Genomic DNA, 21,766 nt, shown 5'->3' with positions numbered 1-21,766 from the left:
GGCATCTGCCCCTTCGTGCAAGTCATGGATGAATAAATTAAACAGTACAGCCTTGAACCTGGAGGGACAGCACTAGGGACAGGCCTCCCCCTAGACACTGTGCCACTGATTTTGACCCTCTGGGATCTGCTGTTCAGCCAGTTCTCGATCCACCTCACTGTCCACTAATCCAGCCCACATCCCTCAGTTTGTCTATGAGGATGTTGTTAACAGACTCTTGAAATCCTTACTGGTATCGACAATATCCACTACTGTCCCCTTACCCATCCAGGTAGTTGTTATGCCATAGAAGGCAATCAGGCTGATCAAGCAAGACGTGCCTTTAGTGAAGCCATGATACTATTCCTGATCACCACCTCGTCAGATAGTTGATACAACAACAGGTGAAGCCAACATAGAGATGGCCTCCAGTATGAGGCATGCCACCACTTCTCCAGGGAATGAGGTAAGACTGACTCACCTGGGTGACTCACTGGGAATGATTTTACAGGCAGGAAAGAGACACTGAAGTGCTCTCAGAGATGATGGCTGTTCTTCACAGTTTCATTGATCTTACACACTAATAGCAAAGCATGAGCATGTAGGGAAATTAAATCTTCACGTGAGAGTTTCTCCAGTATTTATCTCTGATGGCTATTGAATGGTAGTTTTAAGTACTACATTGTAGGTAATTGTTCATAATGAAGAAACTATAGAAGTATAATTAAGAATTTCCAATAGAACCCAACAAAGTTCCTGAGAGCCCCCTTTCCAGAGAATAATAACATTTTAATTAAAAAACTATCTCTCTACGCAGAGAGTGTACAGAAATTTCCCCGAATGTCAGACGCGAAACCAGGGTCAAACCAGAAGCAGCTTCTGGGACGGGGTCCTGTCCCCTGCAGCAGGCAGGCGCAGTGAGCATCCCGCCACACACCGGAACTGAGAGCTCGCGCCGATCCGTGCGGGAATGGCGCGTGCGCCTCGCCCAGGGCCGCTGCGCGCGGGGGGCGGGCCCGGAAGGGGCGGGGCCGTGGGGTTAAAGCGCCGAGCAGGCCGGCGGCTGCTCCCGGATCTCTCCGCCGCTCCCGCCCCGCGTCCCGCCGGCTATGGATGCGCGGGCCCGCGCCAAGCGCTATGAGAAGCTCGACTTCCTTGGGGAGGGGCAGGTGAGCGACCGTGGCGGAGGCGGCCCGTGGCCCTGGGGCTGCAGTAGCCCGGCTGGGCCCGGCCCGTGTCGCCGCCCGCCCGCGGCGGGTGGGGGCGCGGGGGGGGCCGGGCGGTGCCCGCCCCGGGCATGAGAAGGGCTCGCCCCTCCCTCGCGCAGTCCGTCAGGCCCTGCTCACGGCGGCTTCTCTCTTTGTCCCTAGTTCGCCACCGTCTATAAAGCCAAGGACAAGACGAACAATCAAATCGTAGCTATTAAGAAGGTAAGTGTCTGAATGTCTTCTTAGTGTCTCTCTAAGTGTCTGCTTGCTCTTGACCTACCTAACGGCTTTTTTTTTTTTTTTTTTTTTTTTTTTAATGACTCGATGTGGAATGACATAATACGCATTTTTGTTTCTAGAGAAGTTTGCTTAAATTGTCTGGTTAACCTGTCTGTAATGCCCACCCACCCCAGAAGAGGGAGTGGCTTTGCCGTGTTTCTGAAGGGATGTATTGTCTGGGACTTGAAATTCTAGTTGTTTGTTAGGTTTATTCAACAAATAAACCACCACACACACATTTCCAAACTGCAGACTTTACTATACCTTTTAGTGGCTTTTTTTCTTTTACTTTAAATTTTTGTTGTTGTGGTGCCCAATTTCCTTCAGAACATAGTGTTATCCTTTATGAAGTTCCTTAAAGTGTATAAAATCATAGAATATGCTGGGTTGGAAGGGACTGAAGAACATTGTTAAGTCCAACTCTTATCTCTGTGTAGGACAATGCAAGAATCACACCATGTGCCCAAGACGGTTGTCCAAACATGGCTTGGTGTCATGACCACTTCCATGGGAAGCTTGTTCAAGTGCCCAGCCCCTCTGGATGAAAAATCCTTTCCTAATATCAAACCTAAACCTCCCCTGAATCAGGTTTATGCTGTTACCTCAAGACCTGTCATTTTTAGAGACATGTTTTCCTGAATAATAGAATTAGCAAAGCCTGGTTTCCTGCAGCTTTGTCCATTGAGGTTGGCATCTTATGTTGATTCCCTTTCTAATAAATATTGAAGTAACAAGCAGGATCTCTCTATTCTTCCCATGTCACCTGACCCTGCTTCCATTGGGAATGCACCTTCCTTTTTTGCCTGATGTTCAAGAGGACATCCCTGTTCAGCCAAGTTGGCCTTCTGCCTCATCTGCTTGACTTGTAACATTTGGGAGCTGCCTGGTCTTGTGCCCTTAGAAGGTGACGTTTAAGAAGTAGCCAGCACTGATGGAGCCCAGCACCTGCAGAAATGTTGTCCCAGGGAATTTTACTTACCAGTTCCTGAGCAGCCTGAAGTCTGCTCTCCTCATGTCCAGGGTTGAAGTTTTGCTGGCACTTTCCTGTTGTCAGCAGAGATTTTAACCTCAATGGCTTTGTGTTTGCTGTGGCCAAGATGGTCCCAATTTCCACTTTGCTCATGAGATTCTCTCTGTTGGCAGGCAGCAGATCAAAGGAGTCTTTTTGAGGTGGTTCCTGTAGGACCTTTTCCACAAAGTTGTCCAGGTTTTTAGGAATCTTCTGACCCATGCTGTACCTCTTGTGTGATGCTTCCAGTTGATTTCTGGCAAGCTGAAGTCATCCATAAAGACAAGGGCAGTTGGTTTGGAAACATCCCTTTGTTCCTTAAAGAAGAATTCATTGGTGTCATCATCGTGGCTGGGAGGTCTGTAGCAGACTCTCACAATGACATTATTTGTCCCTTATTCCTATCCAGAAGCTCTCAACTGCACCACTGACAACTGTGAGTCTTGTACATTCCAGCCCTTCCATTACATGTGATGTCACCCCCTGCCTCTTTCATTCTGTGTAGGTCTCCTGAAGAGCCTGTAGCTGCTCAACAGGGCACTCCAGTCACCAGGTTTAATTTAAGTGATGATTACCAAAGGACAGCAAATCTCTGGGACTGAGCCAAAGCTTTGAGCTGCTCTTGTTTGGTCCTCATGATGGGTGTATCGGTAGAGAAACATTTCAGGTGTTGTACTTTGTAGCCAGCACCTCAGGAGGCAGATGGAGGTAGTCCATTAGTCATTTCCTCAAGTTTTGACACACCATCCTTCTGATCATCACTGGCAAGCTGGGTATTTTCTTTTTCTCCCTTCCAAGCCAGTTCCAAGCTCTGTCAGTGAGCCCTGCTAGCTCCTGTGCTAGAGGTCTTTTTCCAGTCTGAGAAAGGTGTAACCCATCAGGTATAGTGAGCAGGTACTGAATAGATTATCCCATGGCCGTAGACCCCAAAGTTTTTCTTATGGCACCAACCTCAGAGCCACATGTCAATCTGATGGATCTGCATATTCCTGTCAGTATTATTTCTTGATATCAGAAGGATTGAGGAAATCACTACGTGTGCTCCATGTCCTATCAAATGTCCTGGGGCCCTGAATTCTCTGTGGAGTGCCTTTGGTCTTTTATTTTTTACTGTGTTGCTGCCAGCTTGAACAACTGATAATGAATAATAATCGGAGGGCCTTACTAGACTGGAGAGTTTTCCAGTAATGTCCTTTATCTAGCGTGATAGTTTTTTTTTTTTATGAAGTGTCTTGGATCTCCAACATATTTGTTTGAGTACAAATGATGTTTATGTTGTCATAAAGTATTTCACTTGTTACTATCTGAAGGGATTGCAGGAAGTTTTTGTATTAAAAATGGGTCTTCAGCTGTTTTTTTAAGGGATGAAAATGCATATTACAGTGATTTCTTTAGTTAAAGACTTAAGTTGAATTGTATCAACAGTAAGTAATGTTGTTTAATCCACTAATCCCTTTTAGCATGGCAATACTTCTCTTTTATGGTTGCTACTGGTAGAGGCTGTGGTGAAGAGCTTTCTTTATTGTATTGGAATATGTTCTTAACTTTTATCATCTGGAAATGTCAATGGTAGGATTCTGGACTTGATGTTTTGGCATTGGATGATTGAGACAAAATGACCTAGAGTCTGCCCAAGTTCACAGCCTATGCTAGTTTTGCTATAATCATTCTGAGATAATCTGTCAATTACTTAGCTCTCACTTCTCCCTGAGGAGAAGCTCTTTAGTGATATAATAAAGCTTCATGGCTACAAAGCAGTTTATACTGTCAGTTTGCATTATGTCTGTATTTAGTCCTGTTGTGGCTATTTTTTGTAAAAACCAATGCTGTAGAGATAGTAGTTGTTTTCAAGGGGGAAATAAACACTAAAACCAACCCAGCTGGTAAAATGCTTAATTATACTAAAACTCATTCTGTCTTAGAGGAGAAATATTAAAAAATATATTCCTCACCATCTGAATTTTACTTAACGTGAAATATTTATTTTCAGATTAAACTGGGGCATAGATCAGAAGCTAAAGATGGTGAGTTTTAAAATAAATTCATGCTGTAGAAGCTGTGCTTTGTTTGCTTTGTTTTTGAATTGATACATTAATTTCCCATACAGTTGGCAGATAAAATTGAGCTCACTGCCTGCTGTAAGGCTTAGTAGATGTTTGCTTCACAAACTGCAGGGATAACCAAAAGCAGCATAGATACCTGCATGCATGGTGTATGTGTGAATTTGAGTATATGACTTCTCAATTTTAATGGAATTCAAACATTAATGTAGCATAGAATAATAATAATAATAATAATAATAATAATAATAATAACAGCACTGAGTTTAGAATACCTTTTTGCATCAATACTTCTCTATGCCTTAAATATTTAAGATGAGTGAGAGTATTTAAGTCTGTTTTCAAATGTTTCCTTTGTTCTATTTTTGTGATATGTGCAGAGGCACAAATGGATAAAACCAAGATCAAAACTCTTGTCTCAGTGTCCTTTTTGTGTTCAGTGCTGTAGAGGATGTGCTGTGACCAGCTCTGTGCCTCTAGGCATGGATATGGCAAATTGAAACCAAGTAATTTTGGTCTTCGCTTATGGCCTATGTGGTGAAGCAGATTTTTGTGTACAGGCTGCTGTCCTTCAGGACTCCTTCATCAGCTTCTCAGCTTTCAAGTGAAGAGTCTTTGCTATCAACTCTCTAGTTCCTTTCTTTCAAAGAGAAACTGGTCACTCATCCCAGAGTCTCAAAATTGAGCCAGCTGCCTGAGTCATGATCCACCTGGCCTTCAGTGGACTAATGGCCCTTGGGGACCGTCATTACTTTTGGCTCTACAGTGTCTAGCTGTAGATAAAAGATGTCATTAATAATAATGATCATATCTGCTTTCCCTGTGTTAATCTGATGACATGGCATGCTTTTTGGTTTTCCTCTAGGACTGTGCCCACCCAAAAATAGCCTTTGTTAATTTGATTGCAAAATAGGAAATTTAAACAGGCGAAGCAGGAATGTGAAGTAATCCATGTATCTTAGCCCAAAACTTTGCTAGTCTTGGCGTTGAATCATATCTTGGATTTTGGGAGAGCGCTATTTTTCATCTCTTGTGCAGCATCCTGCATGATGCACCACAGGAGCATTTGCTTGCCAGTTTTCATAAAAACCACACATACTAGCATTCTTGAATGAGGAATTGGTACCCTGCAGGAATCATGGTTTGATGCAGTGCCATCAGTTTGACTGCTGAAGGGCACTGTTTTCTCCCTGTTGTCCCCTGATTTTCCTCTATAAAATTTGCTTATGAGAAGATGCAAGCAATAGTAAGCAGGTTGTCTCTTTTATGCTTTACATATACTATAGCATGAATACAGAAAAATATGTGCCTTGTATTATTAGATAACACTGTATCAAAAAGAAAAGATATTCATGAGGTTTGACAGTATACCTCCTTCTGGAAGTGAGATGTGTTGAGGGACTGATGTTTGCAAGATGAAAATCAAAGCAAGCCTTCCAACAATCTAAAAAAAGTGATTTTTTTTTTTTTGGCTAGGACTTTTCTTTTTACCAAAATGTAGATGTGTTGCTTCATAATCTAAGCATGATTACTGTGGTGTGAGATGGATTTGCTGTGGAAGAAAGTGCATGCCCACTTTAATTTTGCAGCAGTTTACTTAGTTATGACAACGCCCTTGTTATTTTGCGAATTGTTGAGTGTTAAGAATGTAATTTATAGTAGTAAATAGTTTTTGAGTAGCAGGAGGACAGGTTTATTTGGAGCTTAATCCAAAGGTTTTATTTTGTTCTTTCATCTTCTTTTCTTTCCGTCAATGTAGGAATCAACAGGACTGCCCTCAGGGAGATAAAACTGTTACAGGAGCTAAGCCATCCAAATATTATTGGTGTAAGTAAAATAAATGCTAGTTTTAGACTCAACCTTCAAATAATTTCAATAGTTCAACAGTTGTTATGGCAAAGTGCCTATTTCAATAACAAAGGCAAAGTATTTTTTTTCAGTCCTTTTAGTTTTCAGCCTGGCCTACATAGATATTAATGGTGAAAGAATTGTGAAAATGTAGATCATTTGATTTTGCATCTCTGATAAATTGCTAATGAATGCAGTGCTGAATTTACCTGATTGTTTGCTTCATATGGAACTGGTGACAGTCAAAAAGCAGGCTTTTTAAGCAATGGTGAAAGGGAAGTCATATGGCTTTTCAGTAATATGCTTATTTTAGCACAAAGATACAATGTTTAAAATCCCTTTTGGAAGGAGTAAATTGGTATCTTTTCAGTTGCAGTTGCATTTTGGTAGACTTAGACCTACAGATACCCAACTGGAGATAAAGACATTTTAAAGTTAGCTTATAGTGATAATTAGAAAGTGTCAAATGTGATTAAGTACATGAAAAATGAATTTTCCATATAATTTTCAAAGGGGAAATGTGCTTCTCTTCTGGATTGTGAGCCTACTTTCATAGTGGTTGCTTTAGTTATTGAGGTTAGAGAATATGCAGCGGATGACAACTAAAATGGCATAGGGATGAGCATATTCTTTATGAAAAAATGAGAAATTCATCACTTTGGAGTGGGAAAGGCTGTAAATGGGGAGGTCTACAAAACCAAGATGATAGGTGATATCCATGCAAAATTGTTATTTCCAAACCCCATTGTCCTAGAAACAAGAGATGCATTTAAAACCTATTGGCAGCAGGAGAGGAAATTGTACTGGCTCACTCGTGTGTTGCCATGAAGAAGCAAATTGCATCAACAGTTCAAGAAAGTTAGACAAATTTGTGGTCAGGACTTCCATAAGCAGATTCTAAAAATGAGACTGTGTTGTGCCCCTCTTAGTAGTCTTTACAAAACCTGTGTGGGTTTTGGGACTGTAAGGGGCACAGTCACTGCTGTTATGAACTATCCAAACAAGTATCATGCAATTGGCCAATTCATGTGGTCATCGCACTGAGACTAAGGAATGAGCTGCACCAGGGAGAACATACCTTCCTCATCTTGACAGAAGAATACCAGGCTAGATAATCTCTTGCTTTTGCTCAACATCACAGTTGTGTTATCTCAAATTAGAAATCGATGATGTTATTACACAGCTTCATCCTAAGAAAAGGCTGTTTGGATGTTTTCCAGAGAGTTTTACTTATCTTGGAAAACCAGCTGCAAAAATGAGTACACATCTAAAAATATCTGAAGCTAATAAGCTTAACACTTAAAATTTCTAAATGCTGTATGCTTGTAGGAAACTGATACGCAAAGCTGACTCCATGGGCAAACTTAGTCTTGTCTCAGTAAAGGGTAAGAATTTTGTAGAACAGTAAAGTTTTGAAGACAAGGTGTGCATTACATTATTTGTTATAGTTAACATGATAAAGTTAATTATTTCTCTTTTTTCCTGTCTCCAGAAAGGAAGGGTATAATGTAAAATGTTACTTCCGTACTGAAAGGGGATTTTTTCTGGTTTAGAAACTGCCTTAAGAAGCAAAACTGAAAAAGAATTTTTGTGTTACAAGTCAGAAAACTTAAACCAGTTCTCAGTAAGATGAAAATCCACATGCAGACTACAGTGGTGTTGAATTTCAGAAAACTGGAAAAATCAGAACATGCTTAATAATAATGTATTTTGTTTTGCAGCTTATTGATGCATTTGGACACAAGTCAAATATTAGTTTGGTGTTTGATTTTATGGAAACAGATCTAGAGGTAAAATTTTTAAAGATTCTTTTTTATTTCAGTATCTTAAGATGGTTTATGAAAGTGCTGCTTTAACAGGCTTATATTTGCCCATATTAGAAAGGAGACTTTTATTATGTCAGTTGATGAAGATCACGTCTTAAAAGTAGCTTGAGTAATTTCAGTTTTTATGAGTTCTCATTTGATTTTAAACACTTGTCATCATGATCTTAAAGAAACCAACTGTGTTTACTATGTTAGTTTTCTGGAACTCCAGTCAGAGTGTAGAACCTCCGGCACAGATCATTGCTTCTGTAATGCAATTGATAAGCATGATATCAAACATAAGTGTGACACTAAAATACAGTAAGAGATGATCTGGTAGTAAAATCGTGTGCACTTAAAACATGTTTTCAAATGTCACAATGCTAGGTTATTGCAAATCAGTACCTTATGGATTCAGGCTTGCTGAAATTTAGATGCATCCAAGACTTGAAAAGGTTAGATCAGATTTTTGCTAATAGAAGTTAGTGATGAGTAGACTTTTAGAGGATTCATTCTGTTTACATAGTAGTTATGCAGAGTTTAGAGATGAAGAAGATTGGTGTACAAAGAAAAATTAAATACTCCTGTATTGCATGGTGCTGTGGTGTGCAGACTTTAAACTAGATTGTGGCATCACTCAGGCTGCCCCTGAGACTACTGCCTGTTGTGATTAAGCATATGCTGCATGCATGCACTCTGTGCACTCTTAGCTCTTCTGTAACTCATCTTAGGGAAGGCTATTACTGAACAAGACAGTAGTATTAACAAACAAGATTTGTTCGCATTGAATTTTAACATTAAAAGTCAAAGAATGTAGAAAACTTAAGTAGATTTTTTAACATACAGTAAAGTGGCCATATCCTCTGGTCCTTTTGGAAATAGAGGAGGAAATAATTGTATTTACAAAGATTAGCTGTGTAGGTTGCAAAGAGAAAGAAGGAAGAAGTGGAAACATAATTTCAAGTTTAGTAACACATTCATCATTTGGATGTGTAAATCTTTGTCCTGGAGGTTTGGGCATCAACATGTAGCTGAGATTAAATACTAAACTTCTGTTTCCCGCACATTTTTACATTGTCGGGTTATGCAAAGTTCACGTAAGCTATCTGGACCCCCCCATTTCAATTTCTGATCTCCAGGATTGACCTGCCTTTCTGGAAAAAGGGTGAAACGGCAGAGAATATGTGACTGCCAATTTGAAGCCTGCTTAAGGCTGGAATAACTCTTGAGCTGAAAGAATGGAAATAAGTTTACTTGTGTGCTGAGTTTTACTGTAATTTTAACAATTTGCAGGTTATTATCAAGGATACAAGCATTGTGTTGACACAGTCTCACATCAAAGCATATATGCTCATGACACTTCAAGGATTAGAATATTTACATCAGCATTGGATTCTCCACAGGGTAAGCATGTACTAAATTGACAGCCTTCATCCTGCAACAAAAACCACATTGGGTGGATTTAGAGTCTAAAGCCCAGCAAAGGTAATTTTGGAATTCAGACATTCTCATTCCCTAAGTATTCATACTTCCTGTTTTGGAGACATAATAGCAGTACCAGAAATGTTAAGATTTACTGATGTGATTATGATGTTGATACTTACATAAAAGGTTCTCCAGTTAGATGTGACTTTTATTATCACTGTGAGCTGGATCTGCCTGGGATGGATTGGTCTTTTTCCAAAGCAGCTGAACTCTTGAGGCTTTCTCCTTTCTATCGGTATCAAGACTTTCTCTTTTTCCCACTCTGTCCTTGCCCTGATAAATAGACTTGGGGCTAGAAATGAGGAGGTGACACAGCCAGGCCAGCTGACACAAGTTGTCCATAGGAGTACTGCATGTCATGTAAAGCATTAGTCAGTGGTAAAAATTGGGGTAGAGGAAAAAGATGGAATTCTGGTTTCCAAGCTGGCTGGTGTCTGGAGACTGTTTATCACTCTCGCGTTAGGAGGTGATGAGCAATTTCCATGGCCCTGCTTGTTTGCTTGGATTTTTGGTTCTTTCCTTCACCTGTTAAACTGCCTTTATACTGCTCCTACAGTTTTCTTGCTTTTGATCCTCTCTTTCCTGTACTACTGAATGTGATGAGGCAAGAAAGAGCAAATGGCTGTGTTGATATTTTTCTGTTGGTCAGAGGTCAACCCACAATACACAGCTGACGTATTGAACTATGTGACTTCTGTGATTTCTGCCACTATTTGAAGCATTGGCCAGGTCTTTTTATTATTCAGTTGGTAGCTATGCAGATAACTGCAGATAAAAGCTATCAGGAGGCTTTTTCAAACTCTGCAGCTTAAATGTGTTAATATTCAAATGGCTCTCTGTCCTAGTTTGAAAGACAGGTGTTTGCTAAGAAAGGCAGAAGCCTCCCTTTGAAATGAAAAAGTATGGTCCCTCCTCCCTACAAATTATTATAATTTTGGAATTAAGAGAGCTCTCAGGCAAAGATATGAGGGTAGGAATAACAGTTCTTTACTAGTATATCTAACAAGACAAACAAGAACAACAACAGCTATGAAATTACCCACAAACAGAACAGTAACTCAGTCCCAGTCCCTTTTTGGCTGCAGGCACCTTTTCCCTGAGCTGCAGTTCCCGGTGCTGGGGGCGGGCGGGTCCCGCAGAGCCGCAGGAGGGCTGGGGGTGATGGCAGCGCAGTCCCAGGGGGAGAGAGAGATGGAGAGAGAGCTCTCTGCTCACGGTGTGGGTCCTGGTGCTCAGCAGAGTGCTGGATGGTGGCAGGTTACAGTGAGAAGACAGCCGGGCAGGGTCTCCCGAACTCCGCGGGGGAAATGGGCTGAGCCAGAGCCTTCTGTCTGCTCTTCTGGATGTTTGGATATCAAGGGGTTTCCCTCTTCTCTCCCCTCCCCCCTTGCCACCAGGGCCCGGTCAACAGGTATCTTAGCATGACAGTGGGGAAAATTCCACAGAGGGAAAAGGGAAAGAACCAACCCCCAACACTCTCATTATGATTTTCATATATGATAAAATACTTCTTTCCTGGGGTTTTTAAAACTTCTTGTTCACAATACAGGTTTTGGGATAGAATCAAATCTTTCATTTTACAATACTGTTACAACATGTCTGCCAGGAGATTCATTATATGTCTGTTTTTGTCAATACTGACAAATCTCTTTATTTGTTTTCAATACTTACAGGATCTTAAACCAAATAACTTGCTGCTAGATGAAAATGGAGTTTTGAAATTGGCTGACTTTGGCTTGGCAAAATCTTTTGGAAGCCCAAATAGAGTTTATACACACCAAGTAGTAACAAGGTAAGATACTCTCTTTGTTTTGCACACAGAGATTGTTTAGTTGTTTTATAGGTGTTTCTTGAAATGTGTTATATCAAATCAATGTACTAGGTACCACATCTGGTTATATGATGTGACAGTGCCACATAAAAAAAAACCAAAACAAAACCACAAGGAAGCATTGTTTAACAAAGTCTCAGTAAGACCTGCTAGAGTATGCATCTGTGAGGGTAGTTGTCCTAGCTATCAAAATTACGCTTTTTTGAAGTGTGTGAAAATAGTATCTGCTTATAAGCCTGGATTTTGGAGCAGGACAGCTGCTACTTTCTGCTAATCACCAGAACCTAGGGCCATTTTTGGAGTTAGTCACATTACCTGTTTTGAGACAAACACTTGAACCAACGAAAATATTTGTAATTTTTTTTTACGCCATGTTTATTTAAGATATGCTATGAAAAGTGGAGCTGCAATATGTGCAATGTGTTGCTTTCTGACTGCTGATGCTAAAACTATTCAGGCCAATCTGTTTTAATCTTTATTCAAAAGACGAAAATTCTGCTGTGTCAAATGCAATGTCAGTCATTAAACTTGATTGTTCTTAGGCAGTGTGAGCAGTTGTTTCAGAGCAAGCCTTATTTCACATAAAAGTGGTCTGTGTACTTAGGTCTCTTGATGTGGAGATTGTTAGAAGATAGGAGGAATTCTGTATTGCTGTGATTTATTCAATATAGAATTTTAAGAAAATTTTGGTTTACCTGCATGTTAAGAGCTTTCTTCCTTGCATATCTGCAGTTCAATACTTGTGATCAGGTCAGCTGAAACTGCAGTTCATCTGTAGTTGTACATGGCCCTGTGGGGACATGTGCAAAAATCTGTTTGTTCTTTTTTTAAACAAAACACTTTGCAGAATACAGCTCTTCAATATCTGAAAAGTATATAGGCAGAATTAATATCCCTTTTTTAGCTTTTGCATTTCTACAATATGTAGCATTTGAACAAGGCCAGGTAATTCTTCCAAAATGTGTTTTCTTTTCAGGTGGTACCGAGCCCCAGAACTATTGTTTGGGGCTAGAATGTATGGTGTTGGTGTTGATATGTGGGCTGTTGGTTGTATTTTAGCTGAATTGCTCCTCAGAGTAAGTATTGAAATGTAAGCATTATGTATTTTCCCTTCCATTCACTACAGCTTTTTATGGGTTTCTTCTTCCTGCTGAAAGCAGAAGGTGAGCACAGGCTTGAAGAATCTTTCCAAAAGCTTATTAACTGTAATGAAAATGTTCTTTTTTGGAGTAGACTGAGGCTTCATAAACATCACAAGCACTGAAAGTCTTTAAAAACAGCTGAGCAAAAAAGTTGTAACAAACTGTCACAGAATTGCCTTGAGCAAGGTCAAATAGGTAACTCTTGACACCTGTTTTAGTTCACTACCCTTCTAGAAATTTAACATCATAGATACATGCTCTCCCTTATACACTGTTCCTCAAGTTTAATCACCAATACCTTGATTGTGGGTTTATTCCATGGCTGAAGTAATGAAGTAACCTGCAGTATAATTTATCTTCCATGACTAAGTGATTTCTGTGTGGTTTCTGCACCTTTGGATGCTTTTGTGGCCATATTATAACCAGACTGAAGAACTTTCTGTGTGAAAACACCTTGAAAGAAACCTTCTACCTGAGTTGGTCACACCAAATAGATGTGCTGGTTCAATTTGATTGGCAGTTCAGATATGGAAATGTACAGTGGCTCTTTAAGCAGCACTGGTGATGGACACATAAATATGCATTAGATCTGCTAAAGTTGATTACATATAAGCAATGTTAGCAAGCCAATAGTTCTTGAATTCAGTTGATTCTTTGGTTTGTCACAAAACAGTAAGTGTATTATGATTCAGTTTTGATCACTGTGATGTTTTTAAATGTGTGTGTCCTTTTTCAGGACAGTGCATCTTCTGGGAGCTTTTTATGAAAGCAGTTTATACTCAAGGGGCTTTCATGATGCCACAATTAATATGCTGTCTACTAAAGATATCCATTATGGTTTTTCCATCCTAGTTAATTAAACACTTCCTCTAATTCTTCATAAGTTTGCTTTGGTCACCACAGTTTTTTTACTTGCGTTGTGTGCCTGATATGTGAGCTAGAAGTTGGTCTGGGTAGATATCTCCTTTTAAGTCTTCTGCTTTGTTTAAATGACATGTGATTCTGATCAGCTTTCTGTCCTAGTGGGTCTTTACTCTCCCGCCTGATTTAATTTCCTAAGGCTAACTTGTGTAATCCAGTTATAATTCACTTTAAATATGTATAAAAGCTAACTCCAGAGAACAGGTGGTAAAATATCGCCATGACCAACTGAGACAACTGAGATATAAAATCTTTTCTGCATTTAGTAAATTTCACATTAATGTGGTTGTGGTGTAATCTTACGTTTAAGCTGTCTGCTGTCAACTCAGTGATACCAAGCCTGGGTTCAGGAAACCTTCAGAATTTGATTGAGAATAAGTAGAATACCTCAAATATCCATTGTACCTCTTTGTGGGAAGATGGTATACAGTGAATTTTTGCCTTGCAATTGTGAGTTATCACTCCAAGCTTCTTTCTAAAATTGAAGTTCAGAAGATTTAATTCAATCAAATGCCATGTCCTTCTTCCAGGTTCCTTTTTTGCCTGGAGACTCTGATCTTGACCAGCTGACAAGGATATTTGAAACACTGGGGACTCCAACAGAAGAACAATGGCCTGTGAGCCTTTTTGTTTAATGTACTGACGTTGTTTTTACTTGATACACTCTGTGTTAGCTCCTGAAATTAAATTATTATACCAGAATACATAAATAGATTTTGTTTTTGGAAGGCAGTTGCTTCATCTCATGTAGCAGCTGAGATTTGTTGTTTCTCTTGGCAAACCTCTGGTCAATACTGACATTATCAACACTTCTTAATTTCCTTTCTGAGTGCATAGTTTCCCATGGTTACTTGTGTGAGATTATTGTTGCTGCTTAATGTTTTTGAAATGCTTGCTTAATTAGCACGCTTTAACCTGGAAGACTAACCACTTTCAGAAGCAGGAACGGTTTGTAGGGACCTAAGTTGGCATTGGTAAATTATAGTTTGGGGATAGTAAGAAACACAGACTAACATCTTTAGGGATAAACAGTTTGCCTCAGTAATGATCCTGAAACAAATGCAAATCAGTAGTAGAATTTTCCGAGATGATAGCAAATTAAGTAACACCAGGCCAAACTTACTGTCAGGTCAGACAATGACCTACCTAACCATTGTTATTAAACAGAGTGACAGGAAGTGGGACATAATGTCTGATGAGCAACTTGTACCAGCTGCCAGGCACAGGGAGTCCTGAATTCTCTGATCAGGCTGTTGTCTTTTGTTGTTGAGTTGTGGAAGCACATGTTGGACTTGTTCACCTCTGCTCCCTTTCCATGCAGCTTTTCCTTATTGTAAATAAGTGGTGCTGGAATGATGGCAAAATGGAGCTGTAGCCAAATGGAGAACTGCTGTGTGAGGCACTGCTAGCCCCCCACAATTCTGATATTTCTCAAGGTTTCTAAATGGAATGCATTAAGGTTTTTGCAATGACATTTCTGCTTCCTTTGGAGAGGAAGATTTAAGATGCAAGTGGGGAAAAGAGAGAATAGGAGATTGGCTAGCACAACAAAGACTGTGCATTCCCAAGTAGATTTCTAAACACATTTTAAAAATTGAAACTTTTACTATCAAGATTATAGCTGATTGAACCCATTTTTGGCTTTGCATTAATATTTTATTTTACTTAGACGAACTTGAAGTGTGATAACTAAGTCTTTAGATATTTAAAACACTACAAAAGCATTACGTTGGTGTAATTGTTAATATTCTGTGTAATTTTTTATGCTGGAATGTGAACATAATGGGATTGATTTCATACCTAAAGGACAAAAAAGTACACAGTTAATTTTTTGTTTAACTGCTTGGTGCATGTTTTCCTTTCCTCCTCCCATTGCCCATATAAAATTTCAGTTGTGCATTTAAAATCAAAATGCACATGATGTTCAGCTAACTTATTAATGTAGAGAAAGTGAAGACGGACTCTTTTGCAAATATTTTCTCTCTCTCCCTCCCTCCCTCCATGTCCATTCACTAAAATAAGTTTTATTTCATTTGTCTGACCCAGTATAAAATTCTTTCATACTTCCTTTAGCAGTTTTTTCTTTTGACTGGTCACAAGTAAAGCAAGGGAAGGACAGTCATTTGGGAAGTTGCTTTACTCTGTAACAGTTATTTTAAAAAAGCTTTTATGACTTACTATTACTATCCTTACTTTATTTTAGTGACCTAAATATTTATTTCAGTGCTAAGTGTTAGCATTGTGTTTTGAAAGATGAGTTGCTTCTGGTGAAAGACAGCCATATGAAGTTCCCTTTCTGTGAAATGCTTAACTCTTTCTTTGGGGAAAACATATTCCATTTTTGGTCTTTGTAGGGTATGACAAGTCTTCCAGATTATGTCACATTTAAGCCTTTCCCTGGAATGCCACTTCAACATATCTTCAGTGCAGCTGGTGATGATCTACTCAGTCTTCTTCAAGGCTTATTCACATTTAATCCTTGCACCAGAGTAACAGCTACTCAGGTACAGTACAATTGGGGTATCTCCTAATATTCATTAAACTATTGTTAATATCAGATAAATGTGTTTTGAAGCCAGTAAACCAGGTTTGAAATGAAACACCACATAAATTACTACAAACATAATCCCATTGTTTCATAGAGAGAACTGTGAAAGGCATGGATCACCTCCATTCCCAGTGTAGAGTCAAGGTAGACAAATAAAATATGTATGAGCCACGAGAACCTTCCAATAGTCATGTTTAACATGCTCAATTCAGTCACCTCAAACTTGAAGGTTAAGTCTTAACATAGCTTATCTTTCTTTCTGAGTTTGAAAGGTTTTTCCTCCTTACTTCATCTAGTCTTTTCTTCAATGTTTGTTAAACTTCTGTGGTACTTTTTAAACATAAAACTCTGCTGTGATTAGCCATCATTCTTATTTAATTATCCTTTCCCATGATAATTTCAATTTCACTACTCCCTGACAGGGAGAAATGAAGGACTTTGAAGAAAAATCTTGCAGAATGTTCTAGTTAACAATACAGATTTCTGTGATGAGGAAGATATACTAGTTGGCAGATAGCAAACTGTCTTTCTTTATGTGTGTTACTTTCCACTGATAGAGAAGCATGCAATACACAGCTGTCCTCTTAGGGTCAGGACTCCCTCATTGCTGTTTAGATCTGAATCCAGGAAATTAGTGCATTTATGATGTATCTTTTTGCTAGAATACTTTTTCAGAGCACTTTCAGGCTGTTTTGGCTACTGTCTTTAACAACATTCAGTATAAGTTTCTAGGTAATTGGTTCTGCTATGCTTGAGACATCTCTGTGATAGTTCACAAAATAATTTTTCAGGTCATATTGTAGAATAGTGACTTGAATATATAACACTTTTTTAGTCTAAACTTTTTACTGACAATTCCACAGTTTAAGACAAGAAACAACTTGTGCTTACTGTATTGGTTTGATTTATAGCTGACATTGAATATTATGTAACTGGCATGAGTAATGATTACCTAAGAGACAGCCACATTTTGTTAACCAGATATCATGGTTCCTGAAATTTAAAGTAAGGTATATAATTCCACTACATGAAACCAATCTTGCTGACTAGTGTTTGTCTTCTGCTGTAATATGAGTGATGTCTTTCTCACAGTTTACAGGGTGGAAACAGTGCAGTTAAAGAAATATTGGGGAAAGACCCATCTTAAAGCTGACAAAACAAGTGGTGTCCAGAACTTGAACCTGATCAAGACTTCAAAAATATTCCTTTAATTTTTCTTTATTCTTACTTTCTTTTTTATCCTTCTCATCTGATTTGCCTATTCAGAATGTAAGCTCTTCAAAGCTAGAAGTCGCTTATACAAACTTCTTACAAAATAATCTAGTTTTGTCAGGATGTCTGAGCACTAGTTAAAAATAGGAGTACACAATTGCCCCTTGCTTAATAGATCCATGTGGGATGGATAGTAATTGTGAACACAATCTTTATTTGCCCCAAGGCCACCCTGTAGTATAAAAGTGTTCAAGTCGTTTAAGTCCCAATTAAAAGTGCTTAGTTTCACTACAGTCTCTTTATAAATGGCACTTCATACTAATTACTTATTTCTTTTTCTTTGATTATCATTAAGGCATTGAAACAGAAGTATTTCAGTAACCGACCAGCGCCCACTCCAGGAAATCAGCTGCCAAGACCCAACTGTCCTGCAGAAGCTGCAAAGGAGCAACAACATGCACTTTTAAATTTAAAAAGGAAAAGAACAGAAGGCATAGATCAAGGTAACTTTGTAATATGTCATCAGTTTTAAATAAAGCTACATGCTCAGACAATGGGATGCTACCAGTGTTTCAGAAGAAAAGCTCTCTAAATGAACTAATTCCCTGGACACTGGCCTTTAATGATGTATGGTTTGGGGTCTTAGTTCTGTGTTCTAACAGAATTAGTGCAAACATAGCTCTTAGGAGTCTGTTAGAAGAAATAACCCTATTCCATTAATTTCTGTAATGGAGAGTGGTGCTCCTCACTAAATTACAGGGTGTTATGATGAACCTTTTTTACCCGAGACATCTTACTCAGGTGGAATTAATTTAACTACACACCATTTAAAAATAAGAGAAAGAGAGAGTCTGAAACATAGCGTGATAATCTGTGAAATGACAGGCTGGAAAGTGTAGATCAGATTCAGAGGAGAGATCTCTGCTCACTCTGTCTTAAGTTAAGGAAGTTAACTGTTAAGACCACTGCATAAGGAATATTAAGCACACTTCTGTGACCTACCTCCTCTCTTCCCCAGACAGTAGCATGTATGTCATGTCTTTGTGGCAGCAAAAGTGCTCAGGACTCAAGATCTGTATCTGACAGTAAATTACCTGAGCCTTCTATTAGGGAGGCAAATACTATTCTTAACCTTGGAGTTGGTCTGCTCAACAGCTGGAATATGCTAGGTGATAGCTGTCAGGTTAACATCACCTCTTTGGTATTGCCAGCATGAGACTCAGTTTCAATATGAGCTTGAGAATACCTTGAGGAGGGGGCTGGATTTCTGTATTTTGCTAACAATGTGATTTACACTTTTCAGGATTACCAAAAAAACTGATTTTTTGATTGCTGTGGATGACGAATGAAAATGACTGAAAATGCTCCAAGTCCCAGCCATTGATAAAACACTGTAATAGTTGCTGGATGGTTATTTTTTAATGTTTTAATATGTAAAATATTTATAAACTATTTCCTTACTGAAAGCAAAAGTTTCATTAGCCCTTCTTTTTTCAATAAAAACGTTCTTAAGAAAAACAGATTACTTTTTCTGGTTTGTTGTCTTGTCCTTTGAGTTATGCTCTGAGACAATAGCTGTCAGAACTGTTTGCAGGCTACAGGTGTTAACAGACTAGTTTTCAGAACCTCTGTGCTGAATCACATGCTATCCTGTACAGATGTATATCTTAAGGGTGAAAATAACAAATAACATTTTCTTCTCACATGCAACTTAGATGAACATATGACTGTCTTCCAGACCTGTAATAAAAATGTATCCCTGTAAGGAAAGGGATACAGAGGATGATTTTTTTTTTGTTCCAGTTAGTAGACTGAAGTATTAACAAATGAGTTTGCATATTCTCTCTCAGCAGTCATGCATTAAGACTTCTCCAAAGACACATCCACTGCCTTGGAAACAGTATGAAGTGCAGATTGAATGTGAATTGTTTGGAGGGTTTTTTTTTTTTCCCTATTCTAGTCTTGTGGGAGGTTACCTGAGAATAGAGAAATGCTGTTCCTTCAAAGCCTTGAAGATTGCCGTGAGAGACAGAGGAGGCAGATCCATCTGGGAGAACTATACTAGTTCTTCTGTCACCCTGTGTCTGTAGAACGATCTATAGTGCAGACACTGGACTCAGCTTTGCCTGAATTCCAGCATGAAGAGGTAGCAAGCTTTCTGCTGGGTAGTCTAACTTCCGCAGTGGAGAGAACCAAGCTTATATATGCCGTTGCTGCATCTTACCTCTGTGCCCACTGCTATTGTACAGTCAGTCTCAGGGATACCTGCTGAGCCATTGTCATCTTTCTGCATTTGTACTGCATTCAATGTTCTTTCCTAATTTTGTGGCCAAATGTAATAATGCAGGACTTTGAGGCTTGTAGAGGAGCAGCAACCATCCTCTTGCTTGTGTGTTCCTTCATTTTGCTGCTACTTGAGCTAATGTGAAGTATTAGGCCTCATAAGGGAGAAGAGTTAGTATTTTCCCAGTACACTTATGTGTTCTGTATTGCTTGTTGGCAGTTGAGAAGTCAACAGATTTCCTAAGATCTAACTGACACTGTAGAGAAAAGTTTTATCCATTAATATTAGTTGTATAAGTTTTTATTGTCTGCTTAATCAAACATCACCCTCATCATTGCAGGCTAAAGTTTTAAGATAACTACAGTCCTACTTCTCACTGGTACAGGTTCAAAAATAGTTAATCTGAATAGGGAAGAGGGATTTAGGAGTACTGTAAATTTTTTTGCATTTGATTATCTAGTATATTTTTCTAACTGGTCCTAAAAGCCTGGAAACCTTCAGCCCCTAAAACAGATATGGTCCCTACTATTGGGTATAACAGATAAGGTTTGTATGACAGGGACAGTGTTAAGTATTCTGTCAGTTCTGCTTTAGGAAAGGAGTACAGTTTCTTGTAAAAAAGCTGTATCTGTCTAGACAATACCCTTCCCTGAAGGAGACCTTTTCCACTAGAACAAGTAGCAATCCTGTAAGTTCCTACTGGCAAAAGTTGCCGAGTAGGTATCAAGTTAGAAGGGCAGTCAGTGTATTAGTATATGGAGTGTGGTTACTATGCTCTGTCATAGTGGGCTTGAAGTGTAATGTGCTAAGGTCTGAGCAGCAGGCCTCAGCTAGTTCTGACCTAACAAGATGAGTCCTGGGCATTATGTGACTAACAACATCAGTATTGTTTATCTAAAAACAAGTTACTGAGATGCTTATGCTGGCTGTTTATCACCAAACTGACTGCTTTAGAAACTTCCACATAACCTTGTGCAACTATCTGCAAGAAGTGTATCATTTTAAGGAATTTTCCCAACCAGCATTTATAGAGGTTGGTTTGTAGTATATTTTAGGGAAAACCCTCCCAGCCAAGACCTGGCCTCTGGCCATGCCCTGGCCCCAACTGGGAGGGAAGTATGCCATCAGATCCAGATGCTTCTGCACTAAAAATATAGTCAAGACATTTTGACTTGCTGATTTGGGCATATAAAAACTGGACCCCCCTTTCAGGGTGAATTTGAAGATTTCATCTACAGTGGATGCACTGCGCAGGATTTTCCCAATTGCCCAGAAGGGTTTTCCAGGTCCTCACTGTGAAATGGGGCTCCCCAGCAATTTCGTACTCTGGGCGATGGTAAAGTATTTAGGCAATCAGTGATATATCTTTCTAAATCACTAACCTTTCTGTTGTGTAGTAATGACTAGGTGCATTACCATGCTTATTTTTTCATGTTGCTAAAGCTGAGCACATAGTAAGCTTATTGTTTTATTGAATGTATAATTTTATTTTTATATTGCCTTAATTCTCACGGTAAAGTAAGACCATTTTTTCATTGGTGTCTGTGTCCTTTAAATTGCCCCCATCAACTGGCAAATATAGTGAGGGGATATTTTGTAACCAAGACCATTGTCTTGTATGCATGTGTGCCATAGCAGATGCTCACAAAGTGCCATTTTTTATGTAATACAAGTTCAGGACCTGTTTCCCTCCAGCTCCCATGCAGCAATTTGGACTGTGCTCTATATGTACAATTGGGCCCTGTTCTATACCATGACTGTGCAGTAAGTCTTGTTTTCAGCTGAGTTCAGCTGAGTTGTTTCTGTTGAATGGAGATGAGTAAAGCCACCTCTGCCAGGGACTACAATTACCTTGCTTTTAGTGATGGTGTACACAGATAAAATGTATGTGCATCACCGAGTAAGATAAGATTAGCACAACTTGTTTGTTTTTTTTTTAATCTCAGGCTTTCGTTTAACTTTTGTGACAGGTCAGAACTCTGGAAGAAGTATTTGGGACTTGGAGTGAATATGCAGTCATGCAACTAGTCAACTAAATACTGTTCAATTTGTAAGGTTTATATTATGTTAATCATACTTTAGCATTGACAATCTGTCTCTAATCACACCAACTTACTGAATATGCAGCTGCTGCAATCTATTTGGCTTCTGTTCA

At 39.2% G+C, this 21,766-nt stretch overlaps 1 protein-coding gene across 5 annotated transcripts; it reads left to right on the top strand.

Annotated features, from left to right (window-relative positions):
* The first annotated feature begins 1,009 nt into the window (after positions 1-1,009).
* Positions 1,010-18,837, top strand: CDK7 (cyclin dependent kinase 7). Of its 5 annotated transcripts, XM_062512730.1 has the most exons (12): positions 1,010-1,148; positions 1,350-1,409; positions 4,466-4,499; positions 6,295-6,362; positions 8,105-8,173; positions 9,482-9,592; positions 11,347-11,465; positions 12,481-12,580; positions 14,098-14,184; positions 15,922-16,071; positions 17,683-17,830; positions 18,631-18,837. In XM_062512730.1, exons 1-12 carry the CDS (start codon positions 1,089-1,091, stop codon positions 18,654-18,656), a joined length of 1,032 nt encoding a protein of 343 aa, XP_062368714.1. In that variant the 5' UTR covers positions 1,010-1,088; the 3' UTR covers positions 18,657-18,837. The 5 variants fall into 5 exon arrangements, with proteins under 5 accessions (XP_062368714.1, XP_062368715.1, XP_062368716.1 ...); XM_062512731.1 differs by lacking the exon at positions 14,098-14,184; XM_062512734.1 differs by lacking the exon at positions 4,466-4,499 and having other exon boundaries at positions 1,118-1,148.
* The last annotated feature ends 2,929 nt before the right edge of the window (positions 18,838-21,766 follow it).

The sequence above is a fragment of the Cinclus cinclus genome, chromosome Z, assembly GCF_963662255.1.
Source record: "Cinclus cinclus chromosome Z, bCinCin1.1, whole genome shotgun sequence".
NCBI classification, from domain to species: Eukaryota; Metazoa; Chordata; class Aves; order Passeriformes; family Cinclidae; genus Cinclus; species Cinclus cinclus.
Note: the sequence above shows the minus strand (reverse complement) of the source record. Positions and strands in the feature narration are given on the sequence as shown.

What these genes read in the sequence shown, in the direction of transcription:
- CDK7 (XM_062512730.1), top strand. Translation starts at nt 1,089, where the DNA reads ATGGATGCGCGGGCCCGCGCCAAGCGCTATGAGAAGCTCGACTTCCTT. An exon ending in GCCATCCAAATATTATTGGT is followed by an intron (nt 6,363 to 8,104) that starts GTAAGTAAAATA and finishes TTTGTTTTGCAG; the next exon opens with CTTATTGATGCATTTGGACA. An exon ending in CAACAGAAGAACAATGGCCT is followed by an intron (nt 14,185 to 15,921) that starts GTGAGCCTTTTT and finishes TGGTCTTTGTAG; the next exon opens with GGTATGACAAGTCTTCCAGA.